The sequence below is a fragment of the Pituophis catenifer genome, unplaced genomic scaffold (genome assembly GCF_029215685.1).
Source record: "Pituophis catenifer annectens isolate HBS135680 unplaced genomic scaffold, rPitCat1.0.hap2 SCAF_2, whole genome shotgun sequence".
NCBI classification, from domain to species: domain Eukaryota; kingdom Metazoa; phylum Chordata; class Lepidosauria; order Squamata; family Colubridae; genus Pituophis; species Pituophis catenifer.
The window spans coordinates 72,832,893-72,859,342 of NW_027256882.1; the positions used below are offsets into that span (position 1 = coordinate 72,832,893).

The 26,450-nt window shown below is 39.2% G+C and overlaps 1 protein-coding gene across 27 annotated transcripts in view; it reads right to left on the bottom strand.

Moving 5' to 3' along the window:
• The window catches only part of SLMAP (sarcolemma associated protein), a 107,183-nt gene that overhangs the window by 20,101 nt on the left and 60,632 nt on the right, over positions 1–26,450 (bottom strand). For 9 of the 27 annotated variants that reach the window (XM_070936954.1, XM_070936937.1, XM_070936943.1 and 6 more), the window contains 7 exons: positions 23,386–23,526; positions 21,266–21,403; positions 19,152–19,320; positions 19,016–19,066; positions 18,520–18,570; positions 4,762–4,824; positions 235–291 (listed from right to left, as the gene is read on the bottom strand). In XM_070936954.1, the coding sequence (XP_070793055.1) occupies positions 235–291; positions 4,762–4,824; positions 18,520–18,570; positions 19,016–19,066; positions 19,152–19,320; positions 21,266–21,403; positions 23,386–23,526 (670 nt within the window). Of the gene's footprint in view, positions 1–234; positions 295–4,761; positions 4,825–18,519; positions 18,571–19,015; positions 19,067–19,151; positions 19,321–21,265; positions 21,404–23,385; positions 23,527–26,450 lie in introns of all 27 variants that reach the window. The other 18 variants (XM_070936936.1, XM_070936942.1, XM_070936927.1 and 15 more) reach the window with 7 other exon arrangements.

The following is a 26,450-nucleotide window of genomic DNA, read 5'->3' on the forward strand; positions in this document are numbered from 1 at the left end:
ATAACCCAAAGCAAAAAATGTCTGCTTCAAACTTTTCTTCATTCAAAATCTCTAAAGTTCACATTTTAAAATATATTTTATTTGGAAGCTCTTTAAGATTATTTGGTAAGTAGTTAAATATTTTGTCTATCATAATTCTTCAAATATGTCTCCCTGACATAAAATAAATGTCCAATGTCTAGGTCTGAAGATAAAATACATATTTCAAAACACAAATATTGTAATAAGTCTGACCTTTCAGTATCTTTGTTTCATCCGTTCTGGAAAGATGTCCTTCGTCCATGAGCTTGTCTGCTGAACAAAATAGGGATTACTATCGAAGCTCAAATTCTTTGTACGTGTCTCTAATCTACATTCCATGCCCAAATTTAAACAGGGCAGTGTTACCTCATACTTCCCTGCAAAAGAATTAACAGACTTTTCCAGTTGAATAAAAGAATTATAAAAATAGTGCTAATTATCTACTCATAAGTAAAATATTAAAACACTGAACTGAAGCACAAAAATATAGAATCATTATGTTGGAAGAAGACATCTAGGCCACCAAATACTATCCCCAGTTCAAAGAATTAAAGAATCTCTAACAGGCAGCTGTCAGAATCCTGCAACATATGATAGGATTACTAGCCCAGCATTCTGTTTCCATCATATCACACTACTGTAAAGACCCATGAAAAACTCTTAAGAACGAAACATAAAAGGACCTTTTCATTTGTAGAATTCTATATCTGGTTTAAAAGCATACTGTCTGTAATAATAAAAATAATTTAGAGCTATCAGATCTAATAGACGCTGATAGCATTCTAATCCATGATTCATTTGCTGATATCTTATCAAAAGGAATTAAAGCAACACATCTAAACTTTTTAATTTCAGAACAGAAGAATTTAAGCATTGTACCAAAGATAATTTATACAGAAAGAAAATACTTGTTAATAATTATTCCACAATTTCTATGAAGTCCCCCATCCCCATGATGCATGTACATATTAACTGATTTCACCTATGGAATTTTATCTAAAGATTTTAGATATTAGTACAAAAATATAGTATTACTCAACATAGTGAACATAGGTCACATTTCTTTATTGGAAATAGTACTAATTGAGTGATAGTCGAATACAGAAGTAAAGATAAATAATTTTGAAGAGGCAGATGTAAGAGGTAGTACAATTCCCACTTACAGTTCCTCCATAGACAGATATCCATTTTTATTTGCCTAGTCCTTTATATGTCACTGATTATATTATATTCCTATAATGTTGGAATATATAGCATTCTAGCTATTGCCTCATATAACTAAAGGGAGAGAGTATATTTATGTCCTTTTCTAATAATCTGTAATAAATTGATTGCAGACGATAGGGTAGTTTCTTGATTATTTGGAATAATGATTCCTAAGGTAGATGGAACCTTTAAGACAATTAGGGAAAAATGTAGGAGTTTGGTAGCTTTATTTACACAGTCAGGGAAGCACTACAGAAAGGTAGACAGAAAAGTCAGATCAAGAGACAAAAAAGGAAGTATCAGTCGAGAACAAAGACAGAAAGTAGTAACTTGGTGAATCAGAAAAGGACAAGACATAACCATTTGTAGCATAAGACAATGGAGCTGAAAAAAAATACACATTTTATAGTGTGTTGAAGGTACAACAAGCAGAAAAAGAAAATGATAAAGTGCGAGAAGTTGTGGAAATAATTCTGAAGACTTACAATACTAATGTTCATTGTCAAATTAAATATAATGAGACCACCAAATAATTGAAACATAACAAAATTTCCGTATTAATTTGTTCAACAAAACAAATTCATTTATCCATGTCAAAGTTTACTGAAGAGCAATTAAATATAATTGTAAGATGCAAATGCAGATAAGATTTTAAATTTTAGTAAGTATTAAGCAACTCTATGTATAGTTTTGCTGAATGATAATAAAAGTTTACAGCTATAAATGGATGGCAGAAATGCCAATGTTTTTGCACAAAACTTCTTTTGAACTGTTCTGTAGGTTTTTTTGTATTTGAGAGAGATGCCCTTCTCCCTCACCTTCTGAAAGGTGTGGTCCTGTTCATTTTACAATGACAACTGCAATGGTCTGTGGAGCACATGTGGCAGGACTTAAGAATGGATTCAATGAATACAGATGACCACTCAAAGAGCCATAATTACAAAAAAGATAGTTCAAAGTATGAAATATGAACTGGGAAAAAAGAATAAAACCACAGAAATCAATTATCAGTCCAGAATGGTCTGTAAATAATGTGACTGGTGGTATTCAGCTCTAGAACTTTTTCAACAATGGTCTATACAAATGCAGATGTGATGCTCAAATTCATATGTGATGCACAAAGACCATGAAAATACATTCAAAATAAATAAAACTATTTCAAGGTTTTACGATAAACAGACTAAGAAAGGACAGGGTATATTTCAATATGTATGTCTAGTTACTGAAATAAAAGCTGATCAAAACTGATACTTATGGTCAATCATAAAGAATTTGAATATATTACTTTATGACTCAGATAAAACAATTCTTCCAATGACAATCCTAAGGGGTTTCCTTTTAAATTTTGGGCCAGTGTATTACCATTTCAAGAATAGACTACCAAGGACCGCCGATATATAGCAGAACCACGAGTAGTGAATGTGTAATATGCCTTTCCTGAATATAAATGCAACTATGATTGAAAAATGTCCTCATATGCTTCTCAGCTGTGTTCTTAGATGTATAAAATTATATCATTCTTACTAACAGCAAAGGTTCATGGTTTCTAGAGATTAGAAACTGGTTTTAATTTTAAATATAAATGTACCATCACACAGACCTAAATTTCTGGGAGACAAAAAAAAAAAATCACAATTACTAGTTTAACTAGCTTAGTTTATTTTTTCTTCCACAAATTTATTTTAATTGTCTTTATATAATTATTTATTTGTAATTAAATTATCTTATTATTATTATCTGGCAGCATCTAGAAATTAGGGCTATGCAGAGTATTCCAAAGAGGTACATTGTAAAGTACATCAATATAGCTCCGGACTGTGAAATCAGCCATGTCTTTTGGAAAGCCCAAGCAATTGCTTTGAAGGGGTCCCCATACTTCTATTGGGGCTCTTAGCCTTTAAAGCAGGGGTGTCAAACTCAAGGCCCGTGGGCCAGATCCGACCCATGGGGTGCTTAAATGTGGCATGCAGGGCCGAACTGGAAATATCAAAGGATTGGCCCATGGTGCCTCTGCCAGCCAAAACTGGGCTGGCGGGGGGGGGTGGCTTTTCAGCCTCCATGGCACACACACACCCCCCGTGCAACCCATTTTCGGCCTCCACCATCTCCAACAGCACTCTGCTGGCCAAAAACCCATTTTCGGCCAGTAGAGTGCTGCAGGAGGCCATGGTTTAGCTCAACAGACAGAAGCACTGTAATTTAACCCCAGCTGTCTGCAATTAAAGTAAGATCGAATCTCGCCAGGCTCAAGGTTGACTCAGCCTTCCATCCTTTCTAAGGTAGGTAAATTGAGGACCCAGTTTGTGGGGGCAATAAGCTGACTTTGTATAAATATATAAAAGTATGAAGGCTATTGCTTAACGCACTGTAAGCCGCCCTGAGTCTCCAGAGAAGGGCGACATATAAATCAAATCAAAGAAAAATAAAATAAATAAAAAATGGAGGGCAAAAACGAGGCGCACGGGACCATGCACACACATATGCCCCATTTTGGCCAGCAAAGTGCTGCAGGAGGCATCCGTCCCATCTCCCTATAATATAATGATAGTTTTATTTACCCCTTTCCCTCCCCATTTTTGCTTCTAATTATTTTTGATGGTTTTCCATACAAATGATGAATCTGGCTTACAACTTTTTTTTTCTTGTTCTCTAATGCTAACTACTGGTTCTGACAGTTTTTCTTATGCCAAAAAACATCAAGGGGTTTAATTCTTCTAAGTTTAGAAAAGTGAACTGTGAGTTAAATATATAAATTATGGCCATGTATTTCCAAAGAATAATCAGCTTGTGCTGAATGTTTTGGTGTATACAGTACCTATCCTAAATATACAAGTGGTATTAAGATTTTAATTAATAGATTTTATAAGCAGATTCAACAGCTGGTTTGATATAGTAGTTAAAGATCAGGCTAGAAACCTGGAGACCATGAGTTCTAGTCTTGCCTTGGGTACAAAGGCAGATGGATGACTTTAAGCTACTTTCTCTCAACTCTTGGAAGGAGGTAAATCATTTCTGAAAAACCTTGCCAAGAAAATTGCACGGATTTCTCCAGGCAGTCCCCAATAATCAGACAGGGTTGAACAGAAGAAATAAAAAGATTCAATATTAGATTGTGGGAATGTCAAACCAAAGGTTTGCCAGAAGAAATTCCTAATCTTTTCAAGATTTGTTTATCAAATAACAATTCATCCCTTCTTTAACCTAAATCAGAATTACTGTGTGAAAGTTGGGAGAAAATAAAGTTCTCTCGTACATTATTGCCTATCACTGGTATTCGATAGTTATTAATATTGCATATTTTACTCAGATTACAGGTTGTATTTCCACAGCACTACATAGCTATTATAGTTGCTCATCTTTAAATGTGTGAAGTAACATATTCTGTTAATTAAAGGGACCTGAGATTTTTAAACCGATGTAATCAATTTTTTTAAAAAAAGTTTGTCATTGCTTGTTTGCTCAACAAAATTATCACTATTCCCATTCTATATAGGACAGACTTTTTAGTGAATGTGATGAATGCTGTGTACTCACTCTGACACTCTATGAACTGATGAATAAAAGTGCAGTCCCCTCCACTCTTTGAAAGAAAGTGCTCTAGTAAAGAAAGAAAAACCTTTAGGTTATATCTCCATCTTTGAGGGCTCAAATCAAAACATACAAGCCTCAGATATGAGGTAAGGGAAAGGGATGCCTCAAAAAGGCACAAACAAAAATACTTCTGCAATAAGTACAAGTGATATACCATGTATCAAATAAATGAACTGATCTGTAATATGTTTATATGATCAGAGTGCATAAGCTTTATAATTTAACAAATGTATTTAATAAATGTCTGGACTGGACATTTGTTCAATGAAACAAATAAATGTCTGTACTGGACATCTGTTCAATGTAAACAGGGCACCTATTTCTGCAATAAATATTAATTTATTTATTTTTCTCCTCTTTTGAAGCTTTATTATAAGCATGGTCATTTCACATACTGACAGCAAAAATTAGTAGAGATAAAGAAAATAAACAGAATTTTTTAAAATCCTCAAATATTAAAAAAATATTTAAAAGGGAACTATAAAATAGCTCACTTTACCCTTCCATTCCATTATCCCTAGCCACTAAGCATTATATAAGAATTTGTCCTTTTCTTGAAGAGTTAAAGCTGGTTGTTTATATTTTTTAAATGATTTCAGCTATTATTTTTAATTCATACCTTAACACCATATTTTTTTCTTAAAATTATATTCCAAATGTCTGAACTTTCTTTGCTATGTGATGTATTTTAGGTAACGGAGGTATTCCTGCTTGAATTTGATTATGAATATACAGTGGGGCAAAAAAGTATTTAGTCAGCCACCAATTGTGCAAGTTCTCCCACTTAAAAAGATGAGAGAGGCCTATAATTGTCATCATAGGTAGACCTCAACTATGAGAGACAAAATGAGAAAACAAATCCAGACAATCACATTGTCTGATTTGCAAAGAATTTATTTGCAAATTATGATGGAAAATAAGTATTTGGTCACCTACAAACAAGCAAGATTTCTGGCTCTCACAGACCTGTAACTTCTTTAAGAGGCTCCTCTGCCCTCCACTCATTACCTGTATTAATGGCACCTGTTTGAACTTGTTATCAGTATAAAAGACACCTGTCCACAACCTCAAACAGTCACACTCCAAACTCCACTATGGTGAAGACCAAAGAGCTGTCGAAGGACACCAGAAACAAAATTGTAGACCTGCACTAGGCTGGGGAGACTGAATCTGCAATAGGCAAGCAGCTTGGTGTGAAGAAATCAACTGTGGGAGCAATAATTAGAAAATGGAAGACATACAAGACCACTGATAATCTCCCTCGATCTGGGGCTCCACGCAAGATCTCACCCTGTGGGGTCAAAATGATCACAAGAATGGTGAGCAAAAATCCCAGAACCACACAGGGGGACCTAGTGAATGACCTGCAGAGAGCTGGGACCAACGTAACAAAGGCTACCATCAGTAACACACTACGCCGCCAGGGACTCAGATCCTGCAGTGCCAGACGTGTCCCCCTGCTTAAGCCAGTACATGTCCGGGCCAGTCTGAAGTTTGCTAGAGAGCATTTGGATGATCCAGAAGAGGATTGGGAGAATGTCATATGGTCAGATGAAACCAAAGTAGAACTGTTTGGTAGAAACACAACTCATCGTGTTTGGAGGAGAGAAAAAGCTGAGTTGCATCTAAAGAACACCATACCTACTGTGAAGCATGGGGGTGGCAACATCATGCTTTGGGGCTGTTTCTCTGCAAAGGGACCAGGACGACTGATCTGTGTACAGGAAAGAATGAATGGGGCCATGTATCATGAGATTTTGAGTGCAAACCTCCTTCCATCAGCAAGAGCATTGAAGATGAAACGTGGCTGGGTCTTTCATCATGACAATGATCCCAAACACACCGCCTGGGCAACGAAGGAGTGGCTTCGTAAGAAGCATTTCAAGGTCCTGGGGTGGCCTAGCCAGTCTCCAGATCTCAACCCCATAGAAAACCTTTGGAGGGAGTTGAAAGTCCGTGTTGCCCAGCGACAGCCCCAAAACATCACTGCTCTAGAGGAGATCTGCATGGAGGAATGGGCCAACATACCAGCAACAGTGTGTGCCAACCTTGTGAAGCCTTACAGAAAACGTTTGATCTCTGTCATTGCCAACAAAGGATATATAACAAAGTATTGAGATGAATTTTTGATATTGACCAAATACTTATTTTCCATCATAATTTGCAAATAAATTCTTTCCAAATCAGACAATGTGATTGTCTGGATTTGTTTTCTCATTTTATCTCTTATAGTTGAGGTCTACCTATGATGACAATTAGAGGCCTCTCTCATCTTTTTAAGTGGGAGAACTTGCACAATTGGTGGCTGACTAAATACTTTTTTGCCCCACTGTATGCTGTGCCATTATTGCATAATCTCCAATGTTGATCTTCCATTCTTGTATTGTAAACAGTTTCACCTTTCTAATGTTGTATGAAACTGGATGCTGTTTTTGTTAGCATGTACCTTAGAAGATTGCTCTCTGAAATTATACCTAATAAAACATTTGTGGTTTCATTTCAAATTTTATTTTTTTAGATTTTCTGAATATTTCAATATATTCTCTTCTAAAACATAACATAATGTTTAAAAAACATAACTACCACATGTAGTAGAATGTTCCTATTTTATTGAGGTGTGTCTAGCATTTATTATGATGTATGATTTATCCATCTTGTTTATCATCTCCAATTGTGGGTTGGAGTACATTTTATTTTTTCTTCCCATAGCCCTTCCCATTGTTCTGCTGTAATTGCATCTTTGAAGTTTTGCATCCATTTAATCATTTAATTTCTAATCTGTTTTTTTTGTCTGCATCATATTTCAATAACAATTTATACATGTGTCCCAACAGATTATCTTATTTCTGTAAAAGCATTTTAAACTCATCTTTCTTAAAGTAATTCCTTCTTTCTTGACGTCACTTTTTATTGTTCTATTAATTTCTAAATAAATTCTAAACTTCTTTAACCATGGTAAATACCAACTTTTATTAATCAATTCCTGACATGTCTTTAATCTGTTTTCTGAATTTAGTTATGCATTTTGGCATATATGATTGTTCTTGTTGTAATTATCCTTGAAATAAAAAGCAGTTGATAGTGATATTAACTGGTGAATGGACATTGACTTACCTGAATGTCCTTTTTCGGAACGCTGCGTATACACTCCAGCATTGGGAAAATCCTCTTATCTGACAGCAACTGAGAGAACTTTTTTTTTTTTTTTACTTATCTACCTACTCTGTGCTCTCTCCACGCCCCCTTTTGCACCCGAATCCCCAGTCTTGAACGAAGACACCACAGGTGAACCACAACAAAATTTATTAACACAAAACCACCACAGCCAACTTACAAAGAAAAGGGAGGGAAATGGAGTGTATACACAGCGTTCCGAAAAAGGACATTCAGGTAAGTCAATGTCCATTTTCCAGAACGCTGCTACTACACTCCAGCATTGGGACATACCCAAGCCTAACTTCCAGGGTCGGGCTAAACACTAGCCAACTCAGTGGACCTAGACACCACTGCTTGCAAAACTCGTCGCCCAAAAGACGCCTCAGCCGAAGCGTAGGCATCAATCCGATAATGTCTTATGAAGGGCGACAAAGAAGTCCAAGTAGCCGCCCTACAGATGTCCAACACAGAAGCCTGGGTAGCCCAGGCGGCTGAAGTAGCCGCACTCCGCGTAGAATGAGGCAAAATGTTCCCAGGAACAGGACGACGCTGATTCTCATAAGCAGAAGCAATACAGGCCTTAATCCAACGACCAATTGTGGTCGACGACACTCTCTGACCCATGGATGCAGGATGGAACGAAACAAAGAGGGCTTCCGTCTTCCGAAACTCCGCCGTCCTACGCATGTAACGTCTCAACGCCCTGCGCACATCCAGAGTGTGCCAAAGAACCTCACGGTGATGTCTCGGCGACGGACAGAAATCCGGAAGCACTAATTCCTGCGCCCGGTGAAACCACGAATTAACTTTGGGCAAAAAGGCAGGATCCATCCTCAGGACCACAGTATTAGCATGAAAAATGCACAAGTCTTTCCTGACCGATAAAGCAGCGAGCTCAGAAATGCGTCTAGCCGACGTGATCGCCAGAAGAAATGCAACTTTGAACGACAGAAACTTAAGCGAGGTGGAACCCAGCGGCTCAAACGGAGACAATGTGAGAGCCTGCAAAACTAAAGATAAATCCCAAGAGGGATAACGATGAACCGTAGGCGGTCTCAGGTTCGTAGCTCCATGAAGGAACCCCTTCACCCACGGATGATGAGCCAAGGAAGTGTACGGTGGACAGGATAACACAGTGGCCAGGGCCGCCACCTGACGCCTGAGAATGGCAGGAGACAAACCCCGTTCCAAACCCGCCTGTAGAAAAATGAGGACATCCTGAACTGTTGCAGACGTAGGATCCACATGAGCAGTCGCACACCAACGGCAAAAGGCTCTCCACGAGGCTTCGTAGATCCTTGTCGTGGATGGTCGACGGGCCGACTGAATCGTACCAATCACCGTATCCGGCAAACGGCCTTTCTTCAAGAGGACGCGCTCAAATGCCAGACGGCCAACTGCAGCCACTGGGGCTCGGGATGACGAATGGCCCCCTGACACAGCACGATCCAATGTGGAGGAATCACCCACAGGTCTGTCACCGAAAACTCCACAAGATCCGCGAACCACGGCCTGCGGGGCCAATGTGGAGTCACCAGTAACATCTCCGCCCTCTCCGCTATCATCTTGCGAACCACCTGCTGAATCAGTGTGACGGGAGGGAAGGCATATAGTAGACCCGCTGGCCAACAACACCGCAGAGCGTTTGTGTCCTCCGCCGCTGGAGTCGGATACCGAGTGATGAACCGGGAAAGTTGAGCGTTGGTCGGACTGGCGAACAGGTCTACCAGAGGCCGTCCGAAGCGAAGAGAAATCTCCTGAAATAGACTGGGAAGCAGCTGCCATTCGGCCTGGTCTATCACTTCCCTGCTGAGCCAATCCGCTCGTGTGTTGGCTTTCCCGGAAATGTGGTCTGCGAGGATGGACTCCAGATTTCTCTCCGCCCAGTTGAACAGACGTGTCGACTCGAGCATCAACGTCTGTGACTTCGTCCCCCCTTCCCGGTTTATGTGCGCTTTGGCAGATGTATTGTCCGTGAGAATCAGGACATGACGACCCCAAACCAGCGTCCGGAAATGCAGAAGGGCGAGACGAATGGCTCGAAGTTCTAATAGGTTGATGCTCTGTGCACGTTCCTCTGGAGACCATTGTCCTTGGCCCACCTGGGCACCCAGGTGGGCTCCCCAGCCATGGAGACTGGCATCGGTGGTGATCACGACCCGGTCTAGTTCCAGGAAACTGCAACCTTGCAGGATGGCCGGCGACTTCCACCAACTCAGTGACAGTCTGACTTGCGGAGGCACGAACACTGTCCTTGCGGAGTTGGAACTGCCTGTTCTCTGGAACGGAAGAAGAAGCCATTGCAGTGGACGAGAATGTCTGTGTGCCCACGGAACAATGCGGAAGCACGAGACCATCTTCCCCAACAATCGTGACAGCGTCAATAGAGGAGCCTTCCTCCGGGTCAGCACTTGGCCCACAAGCGACTTGATGTTTTTCGCCCTCTCTGAAGACAGGAAAACCTGACCCTTCTCGGAGTCTATCAGGGTCCCGAGGTGTAGAATTGCGGTCATGGGGACGAGCTGGCTCTTGTCCAAGTTGATGGAGAATCCGTGCTCTCGGAACGCCGAAAGCACCCTGTCCCTGTCTTGCGCCGCTTGTGCCCTGGACGAGGACAGGATTAAAATGTCGTCCAGGTAACATAACACCCTCACCGGAACGGTACTGAGAGATGCGGCCACTACCGCCACCAGCTTGGTGAAAGTCCTGGGAGCCGAGGAAAGACCGAACGGCATCGCACAGTACTGGTAATGCCTGCCCGCATACTCGAATCGCAGAAACTGTTGATGCGAAGGAAGCACTGGAACATGCAGGTAAGCCTCTCGCAAATCCACCGACTGCATCAGGTCCCCTTGGCGAATAGAAGTCAGAATGGACCGAAGAGAATGCATCTTGAAACGACGGTAACGTACCGCCCGGTTCAACTCCTTGAGGTTGAGAATGCCTCTGACCCCGCCCGAACTTTTGGGAACCAAAAACAGTATCGAATAGAAGCCGGTCCCCTGTTGGTCCAACGGAACCGGTTCTATCGTGTGGATCTCCAGCAGGTGTGCTATCTCTTCCACCATCAGGCTGCGAGAGTCTGTGGACAGGGGAACTGGGCACCGGATGAACCGTCGTGGGGGCCGATCCATGAATTCGATTGCGAGGCCCTCCGAAATTGTGCGACGCACCCACTCGTCCGGAGTGGACCGGTCCCACTGATGACGAAAGGCCCGGAGACGTCCCCCCACTGGCCCCGGAGTCGGTGAGTCATTTGCCCCTTCTGAAGGGCCTAGAAGTGGACCCACGATAGGGGTGCTTGGAGGAGGACTGTGACCTGCCACGCTTTCTGAAACGCTGTCTGTCGGAAAAGCGGTCTGGAGCTTGGAACGACTGCCGGTAAGTCGAGGGGCCTCCCTGCCCCGAGTAGGAACGAAATGGCTGACGTTGCGTGTAAGGAGTGTAACGCCTGTCTTGTCTGCGAAAAGACGAGGGCATAATTTTGCGTTTGTCTTTGTCCTCCACAAGGACCGGCTCCAATGCCGTGCCAAACAGGTTCGGGGCTTTATACGGGGCCGCCGCCAACTTCCATTTGGTTTTCACATCGGCTTTCCACGGCCGTAGCCAGAAGAGGCGTCGCGATGTGACAGAAGTCGCTAATGCCCGCGATGCAAACTTGACAGAGTTCAACGAAGCATCCGCCGAATATTCTGTGGCTGCAATAAACTTGTTAATATCGTGGCGCAAGCGGGTATCCTCTGGAGGGAGCCGTTCCTGAAGTTGGCGCAACCAGATCAAAGACGCCCTATTGAAGAATGAAGTAGCCGTGGCAGTTCTAACAGTCCAGGCCACGGCTTGATGAGACCTACGAAAGGCCAATTCAGTGCGCCTGTCCTCCGATTTGAGACCCTCCAGCGGATCAGATGAAACCATCAAATGAGAAGTGAGAGACGCCACCGGTGCATCCACTGTGGGCAAGTCCAACATGGCTTCAAGTTCGGGCGCCACACAGAACAGTTTCTTATCTAAATTGCTTGGTGCAGTGGACGACCCTGGTTGGGCCCAAGGCGCTTGCAGAACATCCGCGAACAGCTGAGGGCACGGAATGAAGTCCTTCTCCTGCTTGACTTGTTTAAATAGGGCATCATGAGGACCGGTCTCAGACAGGGTTGTCGGGGGTTGTGCTCCCACCGAACCCAAATTAGTAGTCAAGCGAGCCTTGTGAAGGAGGGACTTAAATAGAGCGGGACGAAACAAGCCCGTGAAGGCTGGAGTGTCAGGTACCAGACCTTCATCCTCAGAGAATTCGAGGTCGTTGGGGCCCTCCTCGTCATGGCACGAGCCCTCAGACGAAACAGATTCACGAGGCGAGGGGGATCGAGCCCTGCGAGAGCTTGAAGAGGCCAACGTGCTTGAAGTCCCCGCCGCCGATGTCTGGGCCGCTGTCTGCGCTCCAGCCACCATAATAGAAGCCAACGCTGTTGACAACATCGTCTGGAAGTCGAACTGAGACGGAGGCGGAGGATTGTCCACCTCTCGGAGTCCCGCTGCTGTAGGCGTGAAAGTAGCCGAAGGTTGGCGTCGAGGGGGCGGAAAGGCTTCCAAACCCGCTGAGGAAACATCAGGCATCGACTGGGACACGCCCTTCTGCCAAGCCAAGGAACCGGATTGGACCGCTCTCTGCTCCGAAACGTCAGGAACAGGAACAGACTGTTGGGCGGATCCCGCATCACCACGAACTAAAGAAGCTGACGCCTGCTTGGCCTTCTCACATCGTTTTTCCAACGCCTTATGACGCCTGAGAGCATCCTTATCAGCGGCAGAGGAGGTCTTAGAGTGGCGGGACTTGTGACCGCCAGACGCAGAGCGTTTGCCCGATTGTTTCTTGCGGGACTTAGATCTGACAGGGCTAACCTCCTGATCACTGTCTGAGGAGAACGAGCAGTCCGCCATGGTGAGAATGCCCCAAGTTGAATAGTAATTATAAATTAATTGACAGATGGATTTGTAATAATAAATGAATCAATAATTGATTAATTGATTAATTGATTGGAGGAATGCTTGTCTGATTAATTAATTGGTTGATTGGATGACTGGCTGCTTTGATTACCAAATTAATAGATATCAGCTTGTTTGATTGATTATTTGAATGATTAGAGGAAAGCTTGCTTAATTGATTAATTGATTGCTGAATTGATAGTCTGGCTACCGCTCTGGGCAATGTACTATGCCCCAACAAGCAGTGCTGGCACTCCTGCCACGCTAATTACAAGGGCACCCTTGTCTCTGCCCAGGTGTGAGGGAAAGCCTTGCACAAAAGGCTGCAAAAGGGGCGAGCGATAAACTGGCAACGCTCCCCCCCCCTACTTTCTTCCTCCGAGTCAATGCCCAGACCGGGACAGAGACTCGGCCAGCCAGACCTCGGAGTAAAGGCTGCGGCCCTCTATTTAGGGTCCGCGCTGCCACAAGGTAATTCCAAAATGGCGGCCACCCTAATGGTCTCAAAATGGCGGCCGCAAGTTGGTGGCGTAGTTATAAACTTGCGGCCCGCCCGAGCTTCGTAGGATGGCGGAGCGCTTTCCCCCCTTGCGCCGCTCACACGCGGACGCCAATCAGGGATGGAGACCGGAGCGGTTTTGGAACGGCGGGAGGGTAGCGAGCCCCGACAGCCACGCCACCCCCCCCCAACGATCACTTACGGCTGGAGCCTCGAGGCCGAAAACAACGCCGCCAGACACAGCGCCGCCCGCAGAAGCCTGACGGGACGGTCGCTGGATGAGTCACGCCACCAAACGCAGCGAGCCGGTAGCCGCTCCTGAAATCACCTCCGTTCCGGCTCGCTGTTCCACACGAGAGTCGGGGAGCGATCCACTCAGCCCCGACCTCCCTGGCAATAGAATAGCTTTACCGGATCCGCCCCGCAGGGACAGAAGCCGGCAGCAGCAGGCGCAGAGGCGCGAAAGCCGGCACGACCCAGCTCCCTGGGCACGAAACCGACGAGCAGCTGATTGACTCACAAGAAATCAGAGAAAAACTAAACTTAACCGAAAAAAAGGAGAAATAAAAAAGGGGGCTAATCAAAAATAACCAAAAGGCCTAACGCAACACTCAGAGCACAGAGAAAATCCTCCCAGTGTGTCAGCAACTGAGAGAAAGACTGGGGATTCGGGTGCAAAAGGGGGCGTGGAGAGAGCACAGAGTAGGTAGATAAGTAAAAAAAAAAAAAAGTTCTCTCAGTTGCTGTCAGATAAGAGGATTTTCCCAATGCTGGAGTGTAGTAGCAGCGTTCTGGAAAATTGCCAGATTTATCCTTATTTTCAGAAGGTTCCAAATTTTTAGCAGATTTTCCCTCACAATAAGTTCCGTCCACATTTTTTGTCCTTTTTTTTTTTTTTTTTTTGTACTGTAAACATGTCTGTGAAATTTTTTTCTCCTAAAATTGGTATTGTGCTATTAGGAGATTGTATCCATTCTCTTAACTAAGTAAAACAAATGTTCAAAGTCCAAGAATATCTGTAAATTTTTGTTCTTCATTATACTATTGCAATATACTTTCTTGGAGTATCAACAAGTCATTCATTCTCCATTTGAAAGGTAATTTTTCTCTTTGAAACCATGCATTGAACTTGGTTTCTGATCCACATATCATTGGGTGGAACAAACTTCACTTCCTCAACAGTGCAAAAACTTTGAGGTTTGATATTTCCTGTTTTCCCTGATTAAGTAATGTCTAAATCACTTTCATAATACTGTAGTTGATATTAATTAATCAGACTTCATTTTATAAATGAAATTAGTCATGGCTGATACTTAAGAAGTTTTCGATACTTCAGATTGATCTTTAATATAATTAACTAACGTCTAACAAAATAAAATGTTTTTATTGGTTATATCTCTATTCCATTGCTTTTTTAAAATTGTGAAGTACATTTGGTCAAAAAAAGGGTGACTTTTCAAGTACTAATCAACCACAGACTAGTATCTCTTATCCAAATCCAGTATTTGTCATTTGGTCCAATTGATACCTATGTAATTATATTACACATTTTAACAGGTCTACCCATAATAAATATGATCAGTCACATATTTTTCATTTACAGAGATAAATCTTTACATTTCAGTTTGTCTCTCTTTCTCAGGTTTCTAATTTCAACTGTAAATCATTCTATTCTGCATACGTTACAGTTAGTTGTGTTCATTAGTATATGTTCATGTCAAGAGCCAGTTTGGTATAGTGGTTAAAGGCACTAGAAAGTAGCAAAGGGACTGTGAATTCTAGTTTTGTCTTAATCTGAAAACAGTTCAATGCCTTTGAATAGTCACTTTCTCTCAGCCCTAGGAAGAAGACAATGGTAAACTACTTCTGAAATGTTGCCAAGAAAAGTGCAGAAACTTGTCCATGTACTGACTCCATCAAATTACATTATACATGTTCATGGTTTCCCTACAAATAGTTTTTTGCAAATAATTGCTATAATGCAGAGTCCTAATTCTAGTGTTAAAGGCTGAACTCTTTTCTTGTAATAGGGAACAGTAGTGAGGTTTTGGTAAAATAAACACAAGGCCTAATAAGAGGTGGTGATGAGGAAGGGATAGAACAGTGAATAGAGTGCCTGGAGCAGTATCCAAAGGAAATTCTATAAGATAGTACTTTGTTAATATTATATAACAGAACCAAAATACTAGGAGTTCTGAGGCAACAACAGACCAGAATGTGTTTGGTTTTTTTTTGAAAAAAAAAAAAACAAGGCTAAAAGATTGGCATCTGTAACACCTACAGAAGAAGGTGGGATTGATAGTTGGGGCAGTGTTCTAAAATAATTAAGATCCCATTTGTGGTGTTATTTGTAACCTCTATAACAGTGTTGGCTAACCTTTTCGGCACCAAGCAGGTGATATTTTGGTTTCCAGCGTGCACATGCGCGCACGAAGACCAGCTGTCCAGCGCGCATGCCCCGACTTCGTTTGGCCTTTCGGGGGTCTTTGTGCCTCCCTGCCCACCCACCCCCGGCCTCCATCGGGGTGGCAGATTATCCCCACCAACAACCCAGTTCCACAGCCCCAGACAGGGAGAGGAATGCCGCCTCCTTCTGCTGGAAAGCCAGAGCCCCTTCCCAGCCTTGGAAGTAAAGGATGTCGGCGTTCCCGGGACTCAGGTTGGGAGGACAGCAGGTGGGAGAGCTTTGCCCCAACTCTGGCCGGGATGAAGCACCCCACCCCAGCCCGCCACTGAGAACAAGCCAGTTCAGCCCCTCCCCTTCCCGGTCACTTCCCTTCCATGCTGCGCTCTCCTCCAGCCCTCCTGGGGCAGCGCAGCTTCTCCTCCTTTTCTTCCAGCATTTCAGTCGGAAGTGGCAGCACGAGAACCACTACCTCCCCCCTCGCAGTGGCAGGAGCAGCGGGCGGAGTGGCTTGGCACCCAGCCAGCAAACCCTGCCCTGCTGCCCCGTGCAACCGAGCGGGCCAGGCGCTCCCAACGACAGATGCATGGCAATGTTGCGGGCTGGAGGGCTGGGGCTGTGCAAGAAGCCCGCTTGGGTGGGGTAAGGAGGGAAGCCCCGGCCCTCCCATCCTGGCTGGCAGTTCTGCTCCCCTTGCTCTTGCTGCCCTTGTGGTTCTGGTGCACGCATACACACTGGCCAGTTGGTCTTTGCACGCAGAGGAGTGCCAAAAACCGAAAGAGCAGCCACCCAGTATGCATGCGGTGTGAAGACCAGGTGGCCAGCACGCATGCATACACCGGAAACTGGAAGATCATCTTCCCAGTGCACGCAAGCGCACCGGGTGGCTGCTGTTTCAGTTTCTGGCACTCCTGCGTGTGTGAAGACCAGCTGGCCGGCACGCCGGAACCTTGAAAAGCAACAGACGACGGCTCTGTGTGCCACCTCCGGCACACGTGCCATAGGTTCGCCATCACGGCTCTATAAGGTGTAAAATCCAAGGTAATGAAAATGAAAAAAATGTGATAAACATCAAAAGATTTTAATAAGAAAACTGGGTGTGTCAGAGCAAGAGAAAAAATTAAGGCAGAAGATAGTTTGATGACTCCCATAACGAGAAGGGCAACATGCAAGTAAAGTGTTGAGAAAAGTGATGAACAATTAAAGAGCAGTAGACAAAGGGATGCCAATAGAATGTAACTAAAAGAATAACAGAAATTGCCTAATACTTAATGAGAAAGAGGATAATAATTTGTCAAGTTTTGAAATGGAGTAAAATAGTCTGAGAAATGTCAGATGTGAAAGTTCCTTTTACTCAGCAAAACAGGTAAATATATCTGCTAATAAACAAGTAAGGATGTAAAAAGATTTCAGTATGAAAACAAATAGTAAATCCTATTAACTTTAAATATATTTTACTTTAGAATTGAATTGACTGTCAAACGGCAAATATATGATACGAAAATAGTATTTGTGTGTTGTTATTGGTTATTTATATAGTTAATCTCTTACATTTTTGCTTTTTGAACAATCAAGAAACTATGTAAAATAATTACCAAAAAGAAACCTAGTTAATAGACGCCACTATTACTTAATTTTTAGTAACATTTATCTCTGCTTTGGCTGGGTCTGGACATAAAACGATCCAGATTTCAGACAGTAATTAACAGAATTGTACTCTTCCATTTTTATTACCATATTTAGCAGTTTTCATGCACATTCCAATTATTCTCCCCTAAATAAGCATAATATTATACATTTACAACAAATTACCAATTCTGGCTAAAACTAACCCATTATGCACTTTTAAACTGAATGGACATATGGTTTTAATCAAGACTTTTAATAAGTAAGTAAAAGGAAAAGCGAAGATTCATTTTAGCTATAATTAAAAGTTATACAATACCAAAAAGCTAGAGGAAGTTTAAAGAACCTTGATTCTGCCATCTTCGTTCTTTTAGAACCATATTATCACCACAGCTGACTATAAATAAATCTTGCTGCATTAGGTGTAATGGCAGTAATATTATGCAGAAAGCCCAGTTATCTGATGGCATTTGATAGGAGTAAATTTTTTTAACAGAAATTAAAAAAACAAATGGCAAATAAAACATCTAGAAAAATAATAATCCAGAAAAACAATATAGGTAGAAGTTAAAAAGCTAAAAAACTCCGGTGATTTTTTTAACAATATACATTCCCCACATCGTAAATAGCAATGCAGTATTAAAAGCCAAATAAAAGATAACATCTCATACACTTGTGCTTAGGAGGAAATCCAAGTGAATTCAGCAAGGTTTACTTCTAAATAGTACATTGCAACCTCACTATAACACACTCTTTAATAAAGATACAAAATTCTGCTATTAAAATTCTTTCTGTTGGCATTTGAAACATGCAGGATCAGTGCTACAGCAGAATATTTAGACATTGTACATTTAATTTTACTTTAAAATACCATGCTCAAGTATTTTAAAATATAATTAAAATGTCCATGCTTAATATTTTAATCTTTAAAATATAAAATATAGTATTTACATTTATTTTTATATGGAACAACGCTGGTTCGTAACCTAAAATGCACAAACCACTTTAAGGAAAAAAAACATTGAGAATACCTTACCTTTTTCTGTGCTTCCATTAATTTTAGGAACGAAGTCATCAACTTGTATGCCTAGAATTAACAAATTGTATTAATTCTAAATATTCAGAACATACTCACTTGCACACTTGTGCCTTTCTACATGGATGAATTAGTGTTGAAAATTTAGCTTTCTTCTGGTGGTTCTTAAACTGTCTGACTTAATTGCCCCTTTTACTGATCTCAAATAATGTCATTATTCCCACCAAAAAAACCCCACAATTCTGGCCAAGGTTCTTAGCTGTATCAAAAAAATTCTATTCTTATTTAATATATTTTGTGAAGTTTCATGAGCTACATTAAGAAAAATTAAAAGCAGAGCCCTCTACTGTTTGTTGTGTTATTTATCAAGGCTCCAGAAATGAAGGTATAAAGAACCAGAATATTTTTAACATATTCCCACTGCTCAAGAATTATAACAAAATGTTATTATTCTATAAAAAATTGATTAACCAAAGTACTTTAAGGTCATACCTACCTAAGCTGTTGTGTTCTTTAAGAGCTTTCTCCTGAAGATGTTCTAACCGGACTGAAAACAGAATTCCAAAATATATATATATTTCACAATTAAAAGAAAAACATGTAACATCAATATATTTGTCTACTGGACTTACCTTGTAAAGCAGTTAGCCGTTCATTGGTAAAGTCATTATCTGCTTGCAAAGCCTCTATTTTTGCTTGAAGTTCTTGCTCTCTTTCTTCCATCTCTTCAATTTTATGTTGCAATTCCTTTTTTTCAGCCTGCCCTTTTTGCTGGATTTCTTCTTGTCTACCTTCAGCTACCTATTTAAAGCAAGAGAAAGCAATCACCTCTTAATAAAAAGCTTTTATGAAATCACCTAATACTGTTTTCATTTTCTAGTAGCTAAAAACAAAATTGAAATGTTGGTTCTATAAATTATGCTATATACCATGAAACAATACCCTTCTTGCTTTATTTTAATAAAACATCAATACCCTTCTTCATATCTTAGGAGACTTCCATGTGACACTGTCAATATTCACCCCAATCTCTAAATAATTTTGAAACCAATTGTGCATCCTCATCATTGCAGCATCAGAACACAGGCAAGTTACACAATAACTCAATGTGTTTGGCCTCTTTCCAGCTGACCAATAGGAAAGTATTTTTAAAAATCATTCATTTAATTCCCTCATCCAAGCTTCTAATTCCAAGAGCAAACACAAGCATACAACAAAACAAAAACAAAGAAAATAATCATCTTATACTATAAAAAGGAAATAATTTGCTAGCCATATTCCCAGAATTCTGTGTTATAAAAAAATCTGAGCAATTGATAGAAAAGTTAGCTGCAGAATTGATAAGGAACTTATGCTTCCTCTATTGCATTTAAATACCCCATGTTAATTATGAAGTTATGAGGCTAGCAGTTTTATAAGGAAACTCCACTGACACATGGGTTTTAACTATAGCTACAAGTTACATGAGTAGCTGCAGACATATGAAAGACATAGTGTTAACAGACAGACATCAGGAACAGAATGGACATGGTGGAGGAAGACACTATCTTGAAGTGACAAGAATCATCTAATATTATACTACATATAAAGGAGAAAGAAAATAAAATGCAGTATCCAGGACACATTCACTCCAAAAGTTTTGCATAATGTTGCATTGTCAAAGAAATTAGTAAGCTGAACTTTTTCTCCTTTTATTTGAGTTATTGTGTACACAATAATAGTTGCAAGGACTTGCAGTCAAAAAACTCAAGTGCAACTGCATCTTAAAATGGATGATGGCATGCATTTGTTTGCTTATAGAAAATGGAAATAATATTCTGAGTTATATCTGTAAAGGTGATCTGTGAAGCTGTCCAGTCATTATTTCCCTTGAAGGATCTGTGAATGAAATGCTATTTCAGCTGAACTCAGAGAACACAATTCACCATTATATCTGGGACTTTAGTTACTGAAAAAAGAAATATCTCTTATTTCTTTCTTTTTTTTACCATTTCTGACATTTTACTGAGCTAGAAATAAATTTGTTCAGCTGCTCAGCATACTTCTCTAGAACTGATTCTGCCCACTTAACTGCTTTCACTTGAGCTTGGCTCACAATTGTTTTGAATGTGCTTTTTACTAAGAAGTAACCTTAATTTTACTCTTCTTTCTCTGTGAGGAGGCTGATAATGTGTATTGATACTTGCCTAGAAATTTTCATGCCTTTGAAACCCCCAAACTGCCTGGCACAAAGAAATTAATGATAATAGCATCAATGTCTGGAAGTATATGAAGCACTGGCATTAGAACAAGGAATAGTGATGACGAGGAAAAATTACTATAGAGGAGATTATATTCCTTTTTTTATCCACAGCATTTGGGATCTAATTTTAAACTTGACAGATGAGTTGGAAATGATGACATTTGGCAGTTTTGTCTCTCTTTCCCTCTTTCAATATCTTGCCTGTAAATGATTTGTGGAGACTTACACCATTCCTTCATCATTTGTAGAGGGTATGCTCAAGCAATTATCTTGACAGCTTTTGCTTTCTGCATAATGCTATTCATTTCTAGCAGATACTACTTTAAATCTCAGCAATAGAGAAGTCTTCTTTTAAAGACTATAACTTAATAATTCAAGTCACTAAACTCAGAAAAAACATCTATCTCAAGAATGGATAGCCTTCTTTAGCCAAGGGCCATATTCATAGTCTATGTTCATTGATCAATTGTTATAGAATAATAAATAAAAAGTGTTAATCTCTACCTTTAGTTTGTCAGCAAGATCTTTGATTTCATTTACAGCTCCATTGTATTTGTTAGCTAATTCCCGCAATTCTTCCTGAGTCCGTTCATTCATTTCTTTCAAGTGAGTACATTCATCTTCCGTGTTACTTAAACTTCGCTGCAAGGAGAAAGAAACAGCTCTTTAAACAGAAAAGTTATTTTGTGATCTAACTTTTGTAATTTAAAGCAAGTTATATAAGAATTACTGTAATTTTCCAAGAAATCCATAGGGCATCACTTAAAACATTCTTCTGCCAAGGTATACAGTCCAAAATTGATGGTAATAATTCATGCATATCTGTAATATCTTAATTTTTATAGTACATATGTGAATAAAATTTGTTTATTAAAGTAGAAACCAGGAATAACTGGTTAAGTACTAATAATGAAAGTCATCACTGAATTACAATTTTAAACTTATAAAAAAAGTTACATCAGGAACAGAAACATTTAAAGATTAATATCCAAGATCAATGGCATTGCCTATCTGTTTTTCTTTTATGGTTTCATAAGCTTCAAGAATAATCTCAAATTTCATTAATTAGTTGTGCTAGATTTAAATCACTACTAGCCAATTTTAGGTATCTCATCTCAGATTTAAAGGCAATGGCTACAAGAAGCATAGCCTAATTTTACATCTTCGAGACACACATTAATTGTTATATTGATATAATTTTAGACTCCCTTCTAAAGCATTAAAAACACTTAATCCTACATTTACAATGAACTTAAACAGTGAATTTAGATAACAAGTAGTTATGGATAACAGAACTTCAATTATGTGTTTCAATAAATGACTTCAAAGTCATTCAAGACTTTTTTAACTTTTATTTTCTTATATATATATTTTTACTCGTTAAAATATTGTTTAAGACACTTTCAACCGGCATTTCATCAACCTTACTACTCATATGAAACTTATTTAAGAAAATTACATTGGTTGGAGTTTTACATTTAGAAAAAGCTTATTCTACCATGTATTTACAGTTATTAAATATCTATATGACAGAACAAAGAGAAGCGATGTCATACTACTAGTATAAGATCTCCCAGGCATACAACCATAATCAGAGTTGCTTATGAATGATAATTGGAGGCTGGGTAAGATCTTGCAGAGTCTATCATGGAGAAAAGATAAGCTTCAGCTAAGGGGGGTTGGCAAAAGTGAGTGGTATTATATATGGAGAGAAGGAAGGGAAAAATGGCTAGAAAGTAAAAATTAAATTAGGCAATCTTGAGTTGCTGAAAAAAGATAGAAGGTCCAGACTGATTCAACATCACTGAAAAGAGATTGTAATAGAAATACTGTAACTATGCAAGAAGAGCAAAACAGCATGCAATCTGTCTAGCCAGCAAAGATATCTACAGAGTGGAAAAGAATTGAAAGCAGAAAATATCAAAGTTGGACTAACCAGAACAACAGTTAAGTTTCAACTGAAAACTTTGGGATATTTAGTACCATAAATATGCTATACTTAGTACAGCAAGGCAAGCTGTAATACTACTGCAGACAAATAGATAACCTCAGAATAGTATAGCACTTAGGTCATAAAGCAATATACTACATTTGTTATTTAAAGAAAAGAGGGAGAGGAGAACTGAAACTCTATCTTGTACACAGAAGCTAAGTACTGCTTGCATAATTATCTGACTGAAACAATCTTGCAGACAGACTAATATCTTTCTAGCCTTGATCTGCTCCCTCCCCGTCCCCCCCCAAAAAACCCCAACTTGTTCACTAGAAGGTCTTAGCATGCTATATTCTGATCTGATCAATCCTAAGAACTAACAGCAATCCCCTGGCTATGAAAGATTAAATACATAAAAATAAATGAAGGATTTTAATGTATTTACCTAAATATAAAAACAATTAAAATCAGAGACCATATAAGCCCAACATATGGACCCAATATTTTCTGGGAACACTAACAATTGAATGGAAAATCTTATGATAGAAAAATCTGCAGAGCATCCTAGAATTCTCAACACAAAAACAAATCAAACAAATTGTTATGAAAAGTAAACACACTAAAGATTTAATTGCATGATCTCAACATTATGTATATTTTAAAAATCTGGCAAAATGTAATTAGTAAATACCTCTACTTCTGAGAGTTTTCTGACCACTTCAATTTTTTCCTGAAGGACCCGCCTCAGGGATTCTTTGGCAGTTGTCTCATAATTATGCTTGTCTTCTTGTAATGCTATAAGTTCCTTCCGTAAACTATCTTCTGTTTGATTCTGAAATATAACATGGCAGAGATTTTAAGCCCATAATTCTTATATAACCCCACATATTTGTTTATATTCTCAATGTTATAAAATATATTTGTTTATATTCTCAATGATATAAAATATAAAATAATATGCTTCTTTTTGGAACTTCATTTAAAAGCTTTGTCAAGGAATAAAATCTTCAAATTTCCAGTATTTGCCACTTCGTGATTTCAGAGTTACCAATCACCCCAATATGTCAGTTCATTTAACTGACGTCAACAACAAATTATTTTTTTTATTTAAAAAAACCTATGAAACAGTGTCTCAGGCCGCATAAATAACACTGACATCTCCTTGATGATGCTTAAATATCAGCAATGTTAAGAATACACTGTATGTTCCTGTTCCTTTCAAATACATAATTTTAAACCTCCCAAAGGTAATTAATTTTAAACCTCCTAGAGGTAAATGAGTGGGAAGTGTAGAAATTTGACAGAAAAATAAATACTTCTTAAAACTGATTAAGGAAAATATCAACACAGACTTAATTGCTGTTAATGCTAACATAGATTTCAATGAACTTAAATTTGAATACAGAGTAACATTAGTTGTAATTTTGAATTCTAATTGAATTCTAACTAATCCTAATTCATTTGGATTAATTTAATGCTAATTAAGTTTAAAATTAACCATAATTAAAGTGTATTTTCATTTTCCTTAATTTTAAAGTGAAAAGGTTTGAATTAACTAGTAAAAAAGAATGAAAAAGAAGTATATATTCCCAGTCTCTCAACAATGTTAGATCTGCACTAGTCTATGTTTTCTGAAACTCAGAATCAAAATAATAATAATAATAATAATAATAATAATAATAATAATAATAATAATAGTAATAATAGTAATAATAGTAATAATAATGTTACAGGACTCTATGTGATAATTGTATCTCTCTCTGCCCTTGTCTTCCATTCTATGAGAGCCTGGAAGTTAATAATCTAATAAACAGCAAAACACCCACAGATTCCCTGGCTATACAGAATACAGTCTCATAGATAACCTAAAAATTACAATTGTATATTGTTTCTATTACAATTATATGACTGAACTGATATATGGGGTATTTTTAAACTGATTTTCTCTGATTTGTTTATAGTAAAAAGTGCTTATTCCTTTGTTTTGTTTTGTTTTGGGTTCTGATGCATAAGTCCAAATATTACTTCAAATATAAGTTGTAGAAAGGGAAAACTCCATTTGAATTAATGATTAAATCAGCAGTGCATTATTTGGTGATCTTAATTACGGCTTAACATTTTAAAACTGCTATAATATAAACCATTCCATTCTTCTTTACATGCAAATATTAAAATACTACTTTAAACAATCAGAAAGTATTGTACTGTTGGGACATTCGGCTGACATCACAGCAAGATCGGACACAGAGAGCAGGTCTCCGTGCTCCCGTGCCGAGTTCTCCCCGTTGGTGGGCTCTGAAAGGAGCCAAAGCCGTCTTGGAGGGGCGGTGAAGCAAAGAGGGACGCCCTGCGAGGTCTCAGAAAGTCGCAGCTCTCCTGCTTGACCTGGGGCTTACTTTCCCTCTCAGCCACGACGACAAGAAGAGACAGCCTAAGTTGGCTGCCACAAAGCTGGGACAGCCAATGACCACCTAAGTTTTGAGCTGGAGTGGATTTTGGTGAACAGTGTGGAACTGGGTGAGAGGATTTTTTTTTTTTTTTACCCAAAAGCTAACCCCAAAAGAGAAATAGGATTTACTCAGAACTATTGAAAGCTTTGAGAAAATTACCAGATTGGAAGGAAAGAATTAAAGAGAGGGGAGAAAAAGGGGAGGGACTGGACTTTCAAATTGGGAAGACATGACGTTGGGAAGGCAATTTAAAATATTGGAATTACAGATTTAAAAATTAACACTGGTTCTATAATTGAATTACAATTTAAAATAATTAAAATCAGATTCTAGTAATAGTGAAAATTAACTTAAGAGCACCACCTGTTGATGAAAGGAAAATATATAAGCCTGGGAATACCCATTTAAAGAACTGTGAAAATATTTACTGGACTATATACATGTACCCTATGACCACTGGAGATTTAAACGTGAGAACAAGGAAGACATTTAATTAAAATGACCCCTGAATGTTAAGCTATTTGACTGAATCTAGAAAGGTGACTCAAAGAGGCTTGGATAACTCCCTGGACTATATAAATGGACCTGCCTATTTATGGAACATAAAGAACTGTGATCAGCGGAGACTTTGAAGAATAACCTCAGGTTGGAATAAATGGTTCTTGGGCTATTGACTAAAAGTGGAATTTATTAAAACAAGATAAGATGCAACAGAAGGAGCAAATGAGTGGAACTTTGATCGAGATGGATTTGATGTTTCAAAGCATAAAGGATATTATACAGAAAGAGCATAAGGCAATGATGGAATTAATGGATGGTATAGATCAAAAATCGGAAAACATACAAAGGACAATGAGTAATGAATAAGATAAACAATATTGTGATTGGTAAATGCTGAGCAATTAAATAATGAAAAGAACATGTTTTAATATAAGCTATAAGTATTAATACTAGAATCATAAAGGTTGCATGAAAACAAGAATATGAATAGAGTTATTTTGTACGTTTAAATAATATTGTGATTGGCATTAGAATAGTATATTGAAATACTGAATAATGAAATAATGAAGGGTAAATAATGACTAATAAAATGATGAAACGTATTTTAATACTGGTATAAACAGGTGTATTAATAGTGGAATCATAAAGACTGGATGAATGTAAAGAACATGAATAGAATTAATTTGTATGGTTAAATAATGTGATTGGTATTAGAATTGCTTATTTAAATATTGAATGATGAAATAATGAAGGATAGTATTGTAATACAAACCGAACATCTTTTAATATAATGGTCACAGGAATA